General features: G+C 41.4%; 3 protein-coding genes across 3 annotated transcripts; 2 read left to right on the top strand and 1 right to left on the bottom strand.

Annotated features, from left to right (window-relative positions):
* Positions 1-1,326: 1,326 nt before the first annotated feature.
* Positions 1,327-2,194, top strand: LOC121766739. The gene is made up of 2 exons (XM_042162995.1): positions 1,327-1,401; positions 1,667-2,194. The coding sequence occupies exons 1-2, from the start codon at positions 1,327-1,329 to the stop codon at positions 2,192-2,194; spliced, it is 603 nt and encodes a 200-aa protein (XP_042018929.1).
* Positions 2,195-7,223: 5,029 nt separating this feature from the next.
* Positions 7,224-9,744, top strand: LOC121766297 (homeobox protein BEL1 homolog). The gene is made up of 4 exons (XM_042162545.1): positions 7,224-8,077; positions 8,240-8,622; positions 8,863-8,923; positions 9,032-9,744. The coding sequence occupies exons 1-4, from the start codon at positions 7,466-7,468 to the stop codon at positions 9,548-9,550; spliced, it is 1,575 nt and encodes a 524-aa protein (XP_042018479.1). The 5' UTR covers positions 7,224-7,465; the 3' UTR covers positions 9,551-9,744.
* A 4,514-nt stretch (positions 9,745-14,258) lies between these two features.
* On the bottom strand, positions 14,259-17,334 carry LOC121768939. Its single transcript, XM_042165554.1, has 3 exons — positions 16,180-17,334; positions 14,846-15,388; positions 14,259-14,516 (listed from the first exon to the last, which is right to left on the bottom strand). Exons 1-3 carry the CDS (start codon positions 17,053-17,055, stop codon positions 14,418-14,420), a joined length of 1,518 nt encoding a protein of 505 aa, XP_042021488.1. The 5' UTR covers positions 17,056-17,334; the 3' UTR covers positions 14,259-14,417.
* Positions 17,335-18,680: the final 1,346 nt, after the last annotated feature.

Below are 18,680 nucleotides of genomic sequence, written 5' to 3'. Positions count from 1 at the left end.
AAAATACTCCCTCCGTTTCACTATAGTTGAGGCAGAACTTTTCGGTACGGAGTCTAAGAAAGGGATGTTTAGTGGATTAAGTGGGTAGATAATAAAGTAGATGAAGTAGGTGGACTTTTTAAATGTGAATTTCAATTTTGATTTGATTTATTATTTGAACTCAACTTACATAATTCTTTTTTTAAATGATTTATTTATTTGCTAATTATTCACAATAAATATTTAAATTCTGTAAATAAAAAAGAAATAGACATGGAAATTGAATTCTGTAAATTTTCGAGCAATACAATAAAAAAGCACTGAATAATCAAACAAGTTCCTTTATTCATTCACATTGAAGTAATCAAACAAGTTCCTTAATCAAAGCATGAGGAGTTACACTTTTCAAACACTTAACAAAATTTTTACTCCAAAATGAGGCGCCACTTTTCATTTAAATGTGGCGCCACTTTCTATTCACATTAATAAAAGTCCATTCCCAACCACTGCCATTCCCAACCAAATGGAGTAAATGCTCTCTTTCCAAAAATGGCTTGAATGCTCTATACACAGCCACAGCCACAGCCACTGCTCCACCACTGCATTGAATGCTCATAATGGGGCATCAAGAGTACTCCTCAGAATTCAAGAACCAAGTGGTTCAATTCATCATTGGAAGGTGCATCGGCATTGTTCCTCCTCGCGGCACACTTAAGGAGGCACAACTCAAATTCAGAATCTCCCGTCAAACATGTACACGATGGTGGAATGCTGCAAAGAAACAACAACAAAGAGGACAATCAATGCAATTGGTAAGTCTGAAAAAAGTGAGAACTTACCCCAAAAGGTTGCATCTTGATGTTGAGGTACTCAAGAGTATGCATTTCTCAAAGAGATGCAACCTCTTAAGTGTGGCAGCTGGTTTAGGTTGTTCAAAAGCCACAGTTTGGAGGTGGGTTAAGGCTGGCCTAATTAGGCCACACACATCAGCCATTAAGCCCAGCTTAACAGCTGCAAATAAGTTGTTGAGACTGAGATTCACAGTTGAATCTTTACAGCTAGACAGGATCTTGAACAAGATCAAGTTCAGGAACATGTACAACACCATACACATTGATGAAAAGTGGCTCTACATGACACAAGGAGCTCAAAGATTCTATCTTGCTCCAGGAGAGGAAGAACCTCATAGAACATGTAAAAATAAGCAGTTCATATCAAAAATTATGTTCATGGGTGCAGTGTGTAGGCCCTTGTTTGGTGTTAATGGTGTAAGTCTTGTTTGATGGAAAAATTGGAATTTTTCCATTTACCAAACAAGTTCCTGCCAAAAGGTTAAGCAAGAACGGAATGGCAGGCACTTTGGAGACAAAACCCATAGAGAGTATCACAAAAGATGTGACCAGGGACTGCTTGATCAACAAGGTAATGTTTGCATCTCTTTAATGCAATTAATTTGTGCACATCAGCCATTACATACTAGTGTATCTACATACTCATGATACACTAGTAAAATCAGCTTTGTAATGTTGTGCAAATAAGGTAATGTTTGCATCTCTGTAATGCAATAAATGTGTGCACATCAGCCATTACATACTAGTGTATCTACATACTCATGATACACTAGTAAAATCAGCTTTGTAATGTTGTGCAAATGATGATATCATGCATGGCTACTTGTTGGGAACAGATATTACCTGCCATCAAAGCCAAGTGGCCCGATGGGGCAACTAAAGTTCTCAAGATACAACAAGACAATGCAAGACCGCACATCAAAGACAATGATCCAGCTTTCAAAGAAGCTGCACAACAAAGTGGTTTCTCAATATCACTTGTGCAACAACCACCTAACTCACCTGACACTAATGTCAATGATTTGGGTTGGTTCCGAGCAATACAATCACTGCAAACTCAGACTGCATGCAAAAATGTGGATGATTTAGTGAATGCAGTGGTGCAATCATTCAATAAATTACAGCCACAGACTTTGGACAATGTTTTCCTAAGTCTTCAAGGATGTTTCATGGAAATCATGAAAGTTCAGGGGCATAACACATACAAACTGCCCCATATGGGGAAAGCACATTTAAGGAGGACTAATCAACTTCCAAAGGATCTAGAAGTTCCAGTGGAGCTGGCTATGCAAACAATTGCTTACCTGCGGGACCAAGGGAGCAACGAGGGATTGGAGCTGATTGCTCAGTCATTAGGATTATGAAGGTATAGTAGAAGCTTTTTTGTTTTTTTTGGATAGGCTGCCTTTGTGCATGAATGATGCATTCAGTGAATACACATGAATGCACATATCATGCTAGTGTTTTGAATAGGCAGTCAATAGGCTGAAATGATGCATTTTGTGTTTGAACAATGTTGTATCTGTGCATAAATCATGGATGCTGTTTATCTAAATGCATGTAACTATCACAACAGCACCATCACCACCAAAATCAACAACACCATCACCACCACAAACAACAGCCCCATCACCACCACAAACAACAGCCCCATCACCACCAAATTCACAACATCAAAACCACCCCATAACCGTCACCAACCATTATGCACAACATCAACAGGTCCATCAACAACCAAAGACAAATCACAGATCACACAAACATAACAAAAGATCACATATCAAAACACAAATGACAGCCCACTTACTATAGTCAGCATACACAAAGATCTCACCAACCAAATTACGGATCCAAGCAATTTTCACCGAAGAGTGCCTTCACCTCCCTTTCTGCCTCGACCTTGTTTCTCTCCCATGCTTCCTTGTCAGCCTCGGTGATGACATATCGCCTTACAAACTCTTCATCAGACATTACCGGGCTGTCAGTCACCTCATAGGAGGCGTCGCCTTCACCACTAGCAAGAACTCCAGTCGGGGTGGCGCGGCTTTCACCTCCAGATACGCAACCAGTCGGTGAGGCTTCGTCTTCACCACCAGCAACACCTCCGGTAAGGGAGGCGCGACCTTCACCGCCAGGTACGCCACCAGTCTGGGAGGCGCTGCCTACACCTCCAAATATGCAACCGACCGGAGTTCGGTTGCCGTCGACACCACCAGCAAGGCCTCCGGTTAGGGGAGAGGCCTTCACCGATGTGGGAACGGCCGGAGTCTCGGCGAGTTCGCCGATGTGGGAACGGCATATGAACGAGAATAGATGGTGGATTAAGCCTTCATCATCTCGGGCCGATTGTCGAGATCTACGGCGGGAATTGCTCAAAATACGACCTCTCCCCCGGGAACTCGCCGAGATACGACCTCTTCTCCGGGAAGCGGACGAAATCAACCCTCTCCCGCGCGACCCCGCTGGAACGCGGGTGATGCGAGGGTTAATCCATCCCTCGCCATCGGGGTGGTTCAATCGGTCCATTGTGTGTGTCGGCGAAATCAGCGAGGATGAAAGCGGCGGATCTAGGGTTTGAGAATTGGGGAAGAGAGAAGGAGGAGTAGTTTAGATGAGAGAGAGAAAGTAGACGCGTAAATGACCCACACCAAAATAGGCGATTTGTTTCTCCATTTAATTACACTAATTAAGTGTCATTAGGGAAGTTAAATAAAATGCCTAAATCACCATTAAATCTCCTAATTCTTTCTTTTTTTTGGAAACGACTCAACTATGAAGAAACTTCCCGAAATGGTAAAATGACTCAACTATGGCGAAACGGATGGAGTATCTGAGTATAATACTTACTAACTGCTTCGGAGCTACTGAAGTCATACAACCATATTTCAGTGACACTCCAATTTTCGGTGGCAATTCTTTTAGGAATTAATGTTAATCTTGTGATAAAGATTGTGAGAGTATGTACTTATTAAAATTATAAGCTTATTGACCATTTCTACATGAATACATTGAGTTTGCGTTTGTACTTGAGTATTAATTGTGTTTTTTTATTCTCAATGTGAAATAGTATTAGTCAAAATCATAAAAAGTAAAAAACTGCTCCTACTACTAGTATTATAGTATGTGGGCAGTAATAAATAGGATGTGGGGATAATAATGTTGTACTGATATTTGATTTGCTTTTAGGTTCCCCATAAACAATATACACAATACCCTCACAAAAAGCCTGCTACAATTTATAGTTGAGCTTCACTTTTGGGGATCTGTGAGCGTACCCAACTGCTACAATTACTAATGCATGAGTTATTCTTTATTTTAGTCCATTAATAAAATCCTCCCTGTCTCGAATTCGAAGAATTACAAAAATAACATGAAAGAAAAAAAATTAGTGAAATGTGTTTTATTTTATAATAAAATATAAATAACAAATTGTAAATTTTATTTAATTATGTAAAGTAAACATGAAATAAGATAGAAATAATGAATGGAGAAACTGATAAAATGATACTCCAAGTAATAGGGTATTGGAGTATGTGGTAGTATGTGTCGGTTCTATTAATCAAATGTTGTCCTTCAAGATATCAAATGTATTTAATGTTTTTATTTATCAATAATTTACATTTGATAGTATATTTCATTACCTCATCATCATCACTTTAATCCTAACAAAATTCCTTTCAACGCTAATCAAAATGAGTTGACTTTTATAAAGACATCAATTATTGGTCATTTGAACCGTGCACATATATACCCCAAAAATAAATGAATACTTATAAATTTTTATAAATGAGACAATTTACCATCCTTTTTGAAATTGTTACTCCGTTTTCTATTAATAAAGTCATGTGTGAATGAATTGGGTGACAAGTTAAATTAAAAAGAAAGCCCAACATATAGCATGTGGCGGCTTGGTAGGTTTTGTGCTAGGCAAAGGACCATGATCTTCTTCTTCTGACACTATATGTACTATTTCTTCTTCGTTTAATTATTGTCATCATAAATAATCCTAAGGCCACCTGCAACGCTGTCTCTTATCCGTTTCTTAATCGTCTCATTCCTTAATTATTCATGGGCCTCACTGTACTTTTCACTCCATCTCTTAACTAAGAGACAAACCTACAACCCTTCATCTCTTATCCGTCTCTTAACCATCTCATCCCTTAACTTTTCATTCAATTTCATTTTTTAATTTTATTTCCAACAAATTCAATTAATAAAAATACACTTCATTAAATAAAATAAAATTACAACTTAAAATTTTAAAAAAATTAAAAAAACATAATTAAAAATCCTAAAAAACTGAAAAATACATAATTTAATTTCTTCCGCTCACTCTCTCGACCGGTTGCCAAATTTTGCCCAAATGTGCTCCATTAGATCATCTTGGAGTTGGGTGTAGGGGGTAGAATCACATGTCCTTGCCCGAATAGACAACCGATCTTGCAAAGACGGATGCACTTCACTGCAAGGCGGATTACTTGCGGTAGAGCTTCCGAGGTCCTTCGTCAGCGACAATTATGTTGTGCAAGATTATGTATGTATACATGATGTCGACCATACTCTCCATGAACCACGTACAAGCCGGGGCTTTGATAATGTTGAAGTGCGCTTGGAGAACCCCGAATGCCCTCTCCACATCCTTGCGAGCAGCCTCCTGCTTCTGCGCAAAAAGAATCTGTTTTTCATTCACCGGCCTGTTGAACGTCTTCACGAAGGTTGGCCACTTCGGGTGGATATCGTCGGCAAGATAGTACCCCATTTTATACCGCCGATTGTTAGCGATGAAGTTGATGGACGATGCTTTACCATCCAAAACTTCGGCAAAGAGGTCGGATTGGTTGAGCACGTTGACGTCGTTGTTCGATCCGGGGACCCCGAAGTACGCATGTCAAATCCATAGCCGGTAGTCGGCAACGACCTCGAGTATAACAGTGGGGTGGGTGCCTTTGTGGCCGCTCGTGTATGACCCCCGCCACGACACAGGGCAATTCTTCCATTGCCAATGCATGCAATCGACGCTGCCAAGCATCCCGGGGAATCCGTGCACTTCTTCGTGAAGGTGGAGCAGAAACTGACAATCTGTCGTGCTTGGCTTCCGGAGAAATTCGTCGGTGAAGACTGGACGCTTTTGCAGAATTGCATCAAGCACATTCTCCCAGTGCTTTCTCCAATGTGGAGGTATTCGTCGAACAAATCCGTCGTTTGTCCAGTAGCAAGCTGACAGATTGCTGCAGTATATTTCTGCAGCGTCGTGTGGCTGGGACGGCCAACGGCGTCGAACCCTTCTTGGAAGAACTCTTCCCGGGCTGCCAATGTATTTGCGATGTGGAGAAATAGCGGTTTCCGCATGCGAAAACCGCGACGGAAGTAGGTATCTCCCCATACCGGGTTATCACAGAAGTAGTCGCGTACTAACCTTGCGGCGGCTTCCTCCCGATTACGATGGATGTAAGTTCAGGATCGTCTTTGGGGCGGCGCGGCTTCCTCCGCCTCCCTACGTCGATCTTCTTCAAGCGATTCTTCCATTATTCGACGCATTTACTCAAATGGATCCATGAATGACTTAAATTTGGGAGAAGAATAAAAGAGATGATTTGAGATGAAAATTGGAGTGGAAAGAGAGATGCTTTGAGAAGAATAGATGTGTATTTGTGTGTGTGAAAGAGGAGTATTTATACAATAAAAAAAGAAAAATAAATAAATAAATTTAAAAAATGATCGTTTTTTATTTTTAAAATTTTGTTTTATTAAATTTGATTTTTTTTAAAAAATGATTTATTGCGTCAGCGTGACTACGCCCACTCGCGGGCCGGCAAGTGGGCGTCACGCGTGGCTCCAGCACGCGTCACGTCGCGCAGGTGCGTGGCGAGCTGTCTCGCGTGCCGTCTCGCGCCCATCTCGTCTCGGAAGGACGAGATAAGGGACACCCGCGAAACGCGTTGCGGGTTCCCTAATACTATAGTACTACTATTACTACTTCCAACTATATTGTTTTAAATATACATACATATTTTAATCAGTGGGTCTCATATCATATAATTGGCGGTTGGAGTGGTATATGATGTGATGCCCATATATAAATCTTCATATTTTCTAGTAATATGCAACTTAGAATCGATATTTTAAAATAGAGCATGTAGCAGATTATTAATAGTACTTGTAGTAGTAAGTACATAATTTAGTTATATGATGAATCCCATCTGAAAGTTGCAACTGTAACTTGCCACGGTGGATTGACCCACTTTGGATATTGGAGAGGAAAGAAGAGTTTTTGTAGGTAGGTTAATTAGGCTTTGATGAATAAGGTTTGTTGTTGGGTGTGAAAAGCAAATTATGTACATATATATCTATTGTGCTTTACATGCTATAGGCTTTTTTACAGTGTCTTCATATATAGTTTACCCTACAAAATATTTCCACTTATAACACACACTACTCTTTCTCTCTCTATCTATCACACACACACACACACACACACACACACACACGTATTGTACGTGCACATAATACACAATAAATATTGTATACTGAGCTGAAAAAGGCGATTGCTTTTTCGTGGATCTTCAACTAGTCCACAGCCTGAAGCAACATATTCACACACACTGCAATTCTCTCTCTCTCTCTCTTCTCTCTTTATGGATGGTGAAGAGAAGACAGTAGGAGGAGGTGCGATCAATTTCATGGCCGCATCTACTGGATACTGCTATTCTGACGCATCTTCAACAGAAAACCCCCAAATCTACAACCTCACTGCACCCATGGAGATTATAGGGTTTCCTTCCAAAACTCTGATTCAAACTCATCAATCCATCAACGATTTCACAAATCACCAAACCTTATTGGTTTCACCGGATTCATGGAATCACCACCACCAAAACAGATTGATTGTCGACGATCCGTATGCAAATCAAAGGCAGCCGACCACTCAGCCTCAAGGATCGCTTTCTCTCTCACTCACTTCCTCCAATTTGCAGCCCTTTCAGATGCGACAAAACGACGTCGGTCAATCGAGTAATTCCATGTATCGGCAGATGATGCAGCAGCAGTTTCAGATTCGGAACTCCAGGTACCTTGAGCCGGCGAAGGAGCTCCTCAATCAGCTCTGCAATCTCGGAACCGCCGCGGAGAAGATGAAGGGAAAAAAAAGCTGCGGCGAGGACGACAGCGCTGCGGCGGGGACGCCTTTCGCCGTCGATCTCCTGGAGCTGCAGAGGCGAAAGGCGAAGTTGCTGCAAATGCTACAAGAGGTAATATTGTTACATAAAATGATTGGACGGTGGACCAGTCGCCTTTAAAATCGAAACTAACTTTGTGACTCTTCCATTAATGTTTCACATGGACTTCTTCATTTTTTTCACTTTTTTTGATTTTTTTTAAATTTTTTTGATTTTTTTAAAATTTTTGGAAAGGTTGATAGAAGGTACAAGCACTACTGCGATCAGATGCAGGCGGTGGTGCTGTCGTTCGAGGCGGTGGCCGGAGAGGGCGCGGCTGCGGCCTACTCCGGCATGGCTCTGCGGGCGATGTCGCGGCACTTCAGATGCCTCAAGGATGGGATTTTAGGTCAAATTAAGGCGGCAAACAAGGCGATGGGGGATAGAGACGCTGCGATTCCCGGGGCCAGCAAAGGCGAGACTCCACGGCTCAGAATTCTCGATCAGAAACTGAGGCAGCAGAAGGCTTTCCAGCAGATGGGGATGGTCGAGAATCACCCGTGGCGCCCCCAGCGCGGCCTCCCGGAGAAGTCCGTCGCCGTCCTCCGCGCTTGGCTCTTTGAACACTTCCTCCATCCGTATATTCTCTCTCTCTCAACTTAATTGATTATTTAAATTGTTAATTGAGATTGTTAATGTTTGGTTACAGCTGTTCGTTTCTTGTTTTGTTTTTGTGGATTTGTAGCTTCTTGGCATTTTTGGTTTTGATCCTACTGTTGCAAGGACCCATGTTTCTCTCTCATCCACAAAAATTATTCAAATTAAATATGAAATTGAAGAAGCATTGATGAAAATGCATAAACTGGAACTTGGTGCAGGTATCCAAGCGAAGTAGATAAACGCATTTTAGCCCGACAAACAGGTCTCTCAAGAAGCCAGGCATGTCTCTTTCTTCCCACCATTATTATTCTCAATTAATTGACCAATTCTTTTATACTATTTGTGAAAAAGTCATGTATGGCATCATGCTGTTGTTGTGTTGTGCAGGTCTCAAACTGGTTCATCAACGCGCGGGTGCGCCTCTGGAAGCCCATGGTCGAGGAAATATACCTCGAAGACCAAAAGGGCGGCAAAGAAGAAGGAGAAGAACAGGCAGTGGGGCACGAGGACCGCAAGCCGACCGAGGATCAGCTGATGATGACAACAGATTCAGAGTGCCTCTCCTCCATAATCAACACTTCATCATCAAGAAATCACATCACCAGAGGCGGAGGCGGCGACGAGATGCAGTTCGATTTCTCATCATACGCCTCCGCCTCTCATCATCCCGGTCCCAGTGGAAGCAGTGGAGGGGTGTCATTGACATTGGGTTTGCAGCAGCACGGCGGAGGAGGGGTGACCTTAGCGTTCACCCTGGCCGCGGCGGAGGGGGGGATGTTCTACACTAGAGATGAGGAGATGGAGGAGTGCGAGAGGGTTGATCACTATTCTTCAATGTTTGATGGGGAAAGCCAGAATAATCTGCATTTGATGGGGGCGCAGCTGCTTCATGATTTGGGTGGATAGATATTTGGGAAAAGTGAATTTGGGGAAAGGTTGGAACAGTGGTTTTGATTTGTCGGTGAAGTTCTCAATATATTTGGCTGTGTTGTTGTGCACACACAGAATAGGCGGTAATGCTATGTACAGAATCGATTAATACTTTTACTAGTATAATTTATTTACTTGGTTTGGGTTTTCAATCAAACCATTTTGCTTCACTTGCTGGGAATGGTGTTTATTGATTCAAGCCAACTTTTAGTAATTTTTCGTTTGGAAATTGTGTTTTACTTTTCTGCTTTTTGGCTGTGTAAATCCACACGTACAAATACATATATATTGTATGTGTATCGTCACTTAATAAAATGAAATACATATGAGTAGGATAAATTTGAGTCTCCTGAAAGTAGGAGCAGAATAGTTTAAATTTTATCTCTTCAAAAGAAAATAGGGTAATTTCAATATAACATGCGCCATGCATGCATGCATGCCGTATTTTTTTTTTCATGAATAAAACCTTAATCAAATTAATTAGGATTACATGCATGTAGTGATGTTTTCCACAAAAGCACCTTAGTATTAAACTAATCAACTCTGATTAGAAGTGAAACTTTAATTTTTCTTTTTATTCAAAATCATATTCTTGGTTAATTAGTACAAAGAAAAGAAAAAGAAAAAGAAAAAGAAAACGTTGTCTCAGGAACCTTTCGACTAAATCTGTAAATGGTGGTTTAAATGTCACGAGTTTATATTCTAAAAAAGTAAATTGAGTTCATTTGGTACATATATAGGTATTGTACTATTTTATACAAGAGAATTTTTAATTCATAACATGATAATAATAGCAAATCATGCTAGATATTTATGAAAAATTAGTGTTATTACAAAATTGTTATTTATTTGATTAAATAAAATAAGAATCAAAGACTCCGGACGTATGTATAAATATATATAACGGTGTATAGTGTCATGATTTTCTTTTTGTCATGATTAAGACTCCATTTATGTGGATATCAACTAGACAAAAGTAAAGCTAAAAACGTGACTTAAAATTAGAAGTATTTGTCCGCAGATATTAAATCTATATATAGAATCTTAAAGTTGCCCATCTTTGAAAACTTGGTCATTTTTCATCTCCATTAACTAATAATAATACTTTGTTAAATTGACAGGTAAAATTCACAAATCTCGAATAATTTATCATTTAAAGAAATTTATCGATTTATAATTTCTTCCTTTATTTCTCTAAAACTCTATGACAATTCAAGGCATGAGGTGGTTATTAAAATCAAAATTTAATAATTTTATATAAGCACGCAATGAGTCTGTATTTATCTTTGTCTTCTCATAAAATGAATTAAATCGAATTCCGTTAGACTTTCAATTCGAGATTATGACTTCACATCGACAAGTTGCAAAAAGACACCAATATTCATAGGGTGATGAATTTGTGGTCCTTCAATTTTATTTCCTCACAACTAAACGGATTTTTGTTCACTCCCAAAAGAATTGTTTGCTTTTTCTTTCTTTTTTTCTTTTCAACTTTCAATTGTCACAAATAGACATTTTATATGCAACCACGTCCTCAAATCTCGACTATCATTCATTCATACAATTTTGTTTCAATTAGTGATTGTTGAATAAAGACTTTATGAGTTGCCAATTAAATACTATAAAAAATTTGGTCGTTGTTGCAAATTAGATTTAATATTTAAAATTTTAAATAATGCTCCAATCTCTTGATATGTTGTAATTTCGACCTTTTGATTACAATAATGCTCCTAACGCAAATACTTAGTCGACATACGTGATAAAATTGGTCACAACAAGGGATGACACCTAGACTAATAAAATTGACAAGTATGTATACACGTATACACCATACACACATATAAATTCTAAGCTCCATGAGATCACATAAAATATTTTTAATCCGACTAATAAATCGTGAATTTGAATCATTTAAAAGGATAGGTGTGTGCATGAGTGAGGGTGTGTGTAGCTTTCACAAAACCTACTACTAAATAAAATTATGTATGTGAAGCCAAAATCTGGATTTTATTAAAAGTAAATCAAATGGGCCCAATACCCATGGGTGTCACGGACTTGAGCCCACTTACAACATGCGTACACCAACTTTTGTAGCTCTACTAATTTAATAAGTAGTACTACAAACCCCTATTATTGCTGTGTGATTATAGTTTAATTCATTTTGGAGGATAAATTAAATGGAAAATCTATAATTTCTTAAGTTATGTGGAAATTTTAAAAATCAAATTTGAAACCCCTAAATTAAAAAAAGGCACTGGGAAAATCAAAATGACTTCAGCTATAACTAGCGGTGATTTTATGGTTTAAACTCTAATCCGCTGTTTACTTATTATGCCCAAAGATCAAGCATTCGATGACAAAAGATGACTAATGTGAATCTCTGGATAATTGAGGTAGGTTTTCTCATCAAAGTAATTTTGTTTTTTCTTTGACAACTGTTAAAACTCATAAATACTTCTCTTTAAATTTTGTAATTTTTTATGGAATTCCTTTAAAATGAGGGACAGGGGCAAACTGAGAGGAAGTTCCGTTTCCATTACCCAAATTGTTAAGAAAACAGGACAAAGAATCGCACACGACAAATCTCTCAAAATGTCTTCTTTTGCCTATGAAAAAGGATAGATTGATATATCATCAAAAGATACAGTGAATTGCACCAGATGCAGATGCAACCTAATCACATTTTTTTGAAAGGGACATAATCACATTCTTGTAAACGTTTGACAAAATGTACTTTAATTTTGTGTTTCATAAGTTAATGGGTATCCACACCTATACAGCCATCTGCATACCTATGGCAGATCTCTTTAGAGCATCCACTACGCGGCGCACCGGCGTCCCGCGACCGGTCCCGGAGAGACAGGTCCGTCGCGCGCCGCGTTGCAGCACCCGTCCCGTCTCGTCCCGTCCCGCGTCTCGTGTCGACGAGACAAGCGACGGGTCGTCTCGCCACGCGCTTATGCGACGTGGCGCGACCCGGCGTCGTGCGTGACGCCCACTCGCCGGCCCGCGAGTGGGCGTCGTCACGTGCTGACGCAATAAATATATTTTTTTTAAAAAAAATCGAATTTTAAAAAAAAATTTAAAAAAATAAAAAAATTTTCTAACGGTAATAATAATGTTTTTTTGTTTTTTTTAAATTTTTTTTTTATTTTTAAATTAATTTTTTTACTCTATAAATACTCCTACACTTATCCTCATTTTACACACAACTACACATCTATTCTTCTATCATCTCAATTTCCTCTCAAATTTCCTCTCATCACAAGATGTTACGGCGGCTCCGGCTCCGGCGGGTGGGATCTCAACGCCTTCGGCGATTGGGAGACCATGATCAACACACTGGGCGGTTCCAGTGCGTCGACGCCGGGGGGTACCAACCACCCAACTTTGACGTTGATGCATATGCCCGTCCCTCCGCCCCGCGGTATTCGCAGGGATTATCCCAGATCCGGGAGAATTTTCCCGTTGATCCAACGCCGGGAGTAGGCCGAGACGGTGGAGGTGGACGAGGCGGTGTACAACCCCAGTCGGGCGAGGACGAGGAGGAGGAGGAAGAAGAGGAAGAGGATCTAGGCCGGCATCCGTACAGCAACCACGAAACGCTGGCGGTGTACAACGCCTGGATCACCGTCTCGTACGATCCCATCGTCGGGAATCAACAACCCCGGAAGTGTTTATGGGAAAAAGTCTGCGAGGTCTACCACCAGATAAAGCCGAAAGGCTCCCGCAAGCGCAAATATAAAATGCTCCGCTCTCACTTTGACCGAGTCGACCGACAGGTCAAAAAATTCTGCGGCTTCTACTCGGCCGAAGCGGCGCGCTACCGAAGCGACGTCACGGCAACCGACATTTTGACGTCCGCTTTGCGCGCCTACTACCAGGACAATCATCAACAATTCAGATTTGTTGATGTTTAGCAGGCCGTGAAGGACGAGGAACGTTGGGCCGGCGGTTTCCGCTCCAGCTCGGGCTCAAACTCGAAGCGCACAAAGCATATGACGAGTGGCCAATACTCGTCTGGTGGTGACACCGCTGAGGGCATCAGCCCACATGAGGTTGAATCGTAGGAGTTTGCGGGTACGGTCGGCGGTCGGCGATGCTGGAGGATCCAGCCGTGGGCGCCGTCGGCCGCAAGGAACGAATGCGGCGAAAGCGGCTAGAGCGAGGAAGGGCCGAGGCGAATCAAGCCAGGCGGCCTTGGGATCGGGCTCGCGGGGAGGCTCAGACACACTTATGGTGGCGTACATGACCGCCACAATGGCGGACACTTCCCGCTTCTCGCATGCCCAATTCGCGGCCTGGTGGAACGGAATAGTGCATATGGCAGCACAACTTGGCCTTCCGACTCCTCCTCAACCTCGACCGCCTCCAGAGGATGATTCGCCAGCGGAGTAGTTTTTTATTTTCTTTAAATTTGTATTTTAAATTATGTTGTGTGTTTTTTTATATTGTGTGTTTTTGAATAAAGTGTGTTTGTTTTAATTGAATTGGGTTGGAAAAAAAATAAAAAATTAAATTAAATGAATAGTAATTTAAGGGACGGAATAAGGGACGATTAAGGGACGAAGGGTTGCAGGTTCCGTCCCTTAGTTAAGGGATGGAGGAATAAAGTACAGTAGGGCCCTCAAATAGTAGTTTAAGGGACGGTGGAGGGACAGCGCAGTGGATGCTCTTATATTCATGTGTTTAAACTTTAGCTTCAATAAATAATGGCGGGCTATAAAGCTCTGAAAATTTTCTTGGTACACACCTCTGTTCCAAGAAATGTCAAGTTGTTGATTAACATATCATGGAGTGAAGGGAACTGGTGAAGATCGATTGAGGACTACGTGCCAGCATTTTAAACTTCAGTGATCTCACCTTCCCTGCATACTCCCACATCAATAACCAAGCTTTTCTTTGCCAACCTTAAGACCCGGCAACAATTTCTCCTCGGAGACTAGCCACAAACAAAAAAAAAAAACAAGTCAATGTCAATTACAAATAGAAAGACACTACCAGAGTGTAAAATACTAGTACTATGATTGTAAATAACAATCAGAATTTTTTCAAAGCTAAAGAATGTGCTGGTGAGTAGGTGGTTACATAGTATTGGGCAGGGTTCAATTGTTTATTTGTCCTTCATGTTATATAACTTAGCATCAAGTTAACCTTTTTATTCAAAATTTTCTTTTGTAAGTAGGTGGTTACATAGTATCTAGTGACTAATGAATTAGACAACAATTATTGCATCTTAACATGAGAGAGAGAGAGAGAGATTTGGCTTACCCTATCCCACAGATGGGGATCAGGCTTCTTGTGTACCTCCACTCGATCAATACCATTTGGATCAGTCATATTCCATTTGCATTCAGGTTGAGGAGCATGATGCTGGGTGTATATACTCACTGTTTGATCAGTAGAAGACTCCAATCTCGCCCTTGACAAATAGAAAACAAAGGGCTTCTGACATGGATTCCTCATAACCGGTCGTGTGTTGAATGCATAGGCTGTGTAATCAGCTCTCTTATACCAGTTCAAGAATGTCCTTGATGGCATCTCTATCTCTCTAGGTGATAACACTCCCCTGAATACTTGAACAGCAAATCCCCATGACACTGATATAGTCCAACTATTGGTTTTGTCATAGCAAATGGACTGTTGCATCAGAGCGGCTGAATCAAGCTGCATTGGCATTCTCAGCCGCTGCAGTGCCTGGATTCGAGTGACATTGGGGAATATCGGTTCCACCACATCCAAGTGGTGCAACGACACAAGTGGTGTGACGGGGTGCGCTGCTAAGAGCCCAAATAAATCCCCATGAACATCATACTGAATTTCCATCCACCAAGAATACACTGTTAGAGTTACATAACTCTCAAAATTTATGATCAGCCAATTAATATCTATAAAGCAACAACATCAACTCCAACCATATTCCGCACACTACTTTAATCAACCAACTACTTTTAAGGATAAATTGATAAAAAGTTCACGAACATTGTCCACACTTTGCTTTTCAACACATAAATTGTTCCAGTAATGACACCACTTTTCCATTTGTATTAACATAGTCACAGCCTTAATACTCACGTGGCATTGTTCCTTGGGTGAAAAAGGAGACTGCACACTGCCAATGTGCAAAACAAATCATGCTAAGTCATTTCTTCAGTCATTGGAAAATGTTGGGTGCATCCTTTTTGTTAAAACTGAAACTTGGTTAATACTGCAACAATTTATAAAAAGTGTTGAAAACCAAACCAAATCAAACCAAAGTTCGTGAATCTGTTAGCAATTAACCCAATTTTTAATTAACAATGGTAGGAAGGTTGGTTTAACAGCAAACCACACAGCACTTTTTAAACCATGGTAGACAATGATAGAAAGACATCTTCCTGAATAACAAACCTCTAAATATTGGCAAACAACGTACTTCATTTCTTTTATGAAAGCAAAAGATAACAACTTTATGATGCAAAAGCAGGAAAATCAAATATTAGGTCAGTGATAATCCCTATCAAGACAATAGTCATAATCAAAACACAAATTAAAGTAAAAACACAAGAAAAGAACACATCATAAAGCAAAAAAGGAGGCAAGAAATAAAACCGATCCCAACTCACCTGGTGAAAGCCGAGTTCTTTAGTGAGTGGCACCCCGAGTTCCGCCATACACGCCTGCATCCGATCGTCAGAGCCGTACAACCCTGGGTAGCGCTGTATACACCTATCCTGCATTTTCTGCAGCGCAACCGCAAGCGGATAGCTTATCGCGAAGCCGCCACCGCCGTACGCCATTGCGTAGGAGAAATGTATATTCTGCAAATGGCTCTCGCTCGAGCTCCCGATGTAGTAGTACTGATTGTGATCGTACTTCCTCAAAACCCTAACCAAATTCTCCGCCACAAACACTGTATCGTCGTCGCCCATCACCAGCCACCGCACGTCCCCCATCTCCACCGACCTCAGAGTCTCCGACACAATCCGAGAAATCCGGATTGCGGAGCGGTGCCCTCGCTTGTTCCTGTACGCGAATTGCGACGTGTCGCTCGAAACCCTAAGCGGCGGCAGCCTCTCCGTCTCGTTTTTGTACGCTCTCACGCGGCGATCGAGCCACACAATTCCTCGCATTCCTAGCTGTGGATTCCACCATAGCTTGATGTATTCCTTCCTCTTCCCCCAAAAATTGGCCGACGCGGCAATGCCAAAAACAATGTGCTCTAGTCCCGTCTGATTCTGTCTCTCGGCGCGTGAGCTCACAAATTGGAGCGATTCCGAGGGTTTCTGAACCGGCAGCGTCGTCTCGTTTGCGGCTCGTACGACCGGTAAATTTCCGGTGGCGAAGATTTGGTCGTCGCAGGAATCGTGAGGGGAGGAAAGCAGCTTAGTCGTGAAGACTAAGAAAGTGGCCGTCACCAACAGAATCAGCCACAGCATTAGCTTCGGAAAGTCTTTCCTCATCGAGTCGCGGAGGAGAGTTTCCGAATTGGCAGCTTTCATCGTTTTTAGCAAATAATTCACCGAAAAAGTGAAAATCCGGCAAGTTTCAGGAACAGGGGGAAATGGAATATGTGCACTCCATAAAGTGCAAAATCTAGCTAGAGTTTAAAAGGCTTGTGAAAATTCTGCATATGATATGATTTGAATGAGATGGAAATGGTAAGATCTGAGGGAATGGATTTTGGATTTGTGCAAAAAATTAAGGAAAGTGGGAAATGTGAGAATCCGATTAAAAGAAGAAGGAGAGCATGCACAGGTGGCAGCCTTCCACGCGACCTTTAGAGCATGCGCAGCGGTGGCGTCCGTCGCCACCGCCGTCCGCGCAGCTGGCACGGACGCCATCCGCCGCTGCGCTCGCGCCGCTGGCACGGCGCTGCTCGATGTATCGAGCACGTCCGTGCCAGCGGACGCACACGTGGCGCACTCTCATTCGTCAACGGCTCGACCGTTGCATTTAAACATTTTTATATTTTTTTTTAAAAAAAATCGGTTTTTTATTAAAAAAACCGATAAAAAAAAATTTCACTTCCCCAAAAAAATATATCCGTTTTTTACACCTTTTTAAATTTTTTTTTCATTTTTTTACCCCAAAAATACACACTTTCATCTATAAATACCCCCAATTTCACCCCAAAAATTCACATCAAACTACACAACTCTCATCATCATTCTCCAATATTCATTCTCATCTCCATTCTCTCATATCCATTTTCATCTTCACTCTCTCATACCCTACAACATCACTATGGATGCTCTTAAGCCAACTCAATATGGCCGATAGGTCATCTATGACCCCCACGCAACTTGAAACACACGAGACCATGATAAAAGGTCTCCAAAAATAATTGGGTTTGATCCCGCCGGATGCGTAGTCTTATTAGGAGTTTAATTATGCAATTTTTAATTTTTAGGATTTTAATTATGTAATTTTTAATTTTAAGGAGTTTAATTATGTAATTTTTAATTTTTAGGATTTTAATTATGTATTTTTTAATTTTATTTGTAATTTGTAATATTTATTATGGTTTTTAAATGGATTTTAATATTATGGAAATGTTATTGTTTAATTGAATTTTATATTAATTGTGCTCGTCCTTGCGGAAGAGCACAGTTGTGGGTGTTGTGCTCTTGCCAGAGAGCAGGCATGAATAGTACCGCCCGGGCCCACAACCGTGCCGCTGGCAAGAGCACGGTTGTGGATGCTCTTAGAGCATCTCCGAAATAGCTTTCCCACTACCACATCATCTACACTAAAATCCTCATGCCACATCATCTGGACATGCAACTGGACATGCAATAGCCCTCCCATAGCCTATCCACATCACTAAGAACCGGTGGAAAAATCAAAAGCCGGCCGATAGACGTTTTCCCCCCCGGGCATCCCCTGCGGCGGTGGCATCATCTGCTGCGCCGGTGGCTGCATCCCGGGTGCCCACCCCGGCATCATCTGCATAGGGGGTTGCATCGGCGGTACCCCTGCCAAGACGGCAAACTTCCCCCGGTGACCATCGGTGGCATCATCTGCTGCCATGAGTACATGTTGTAGTACCCGGTCATCGGAGGCCAACCACCTCCCACGGGAGCCGGGGGAGTCTGAGACCCGGTCGTCACTGGAGTACCTTCGT

The sequence above is a fragment of the Salvia splendens genome, chromosome 15 (genome assembly GCF_004379255.2).
Source record: "Salvia splendens isolate huo1 chromosome 15, SspV2, whole genome shotgun sequence".
Classification (NCBI taxonomy): Eukaryota; Viridiplantae; Streptophyta; class Magnoliopsida; order Lamiales; family Lamiaceae; genus Salvia; species Salvia splendens.
This window is presented reverse-complemented; position numbering and strand designations above follow the sequence as displayed.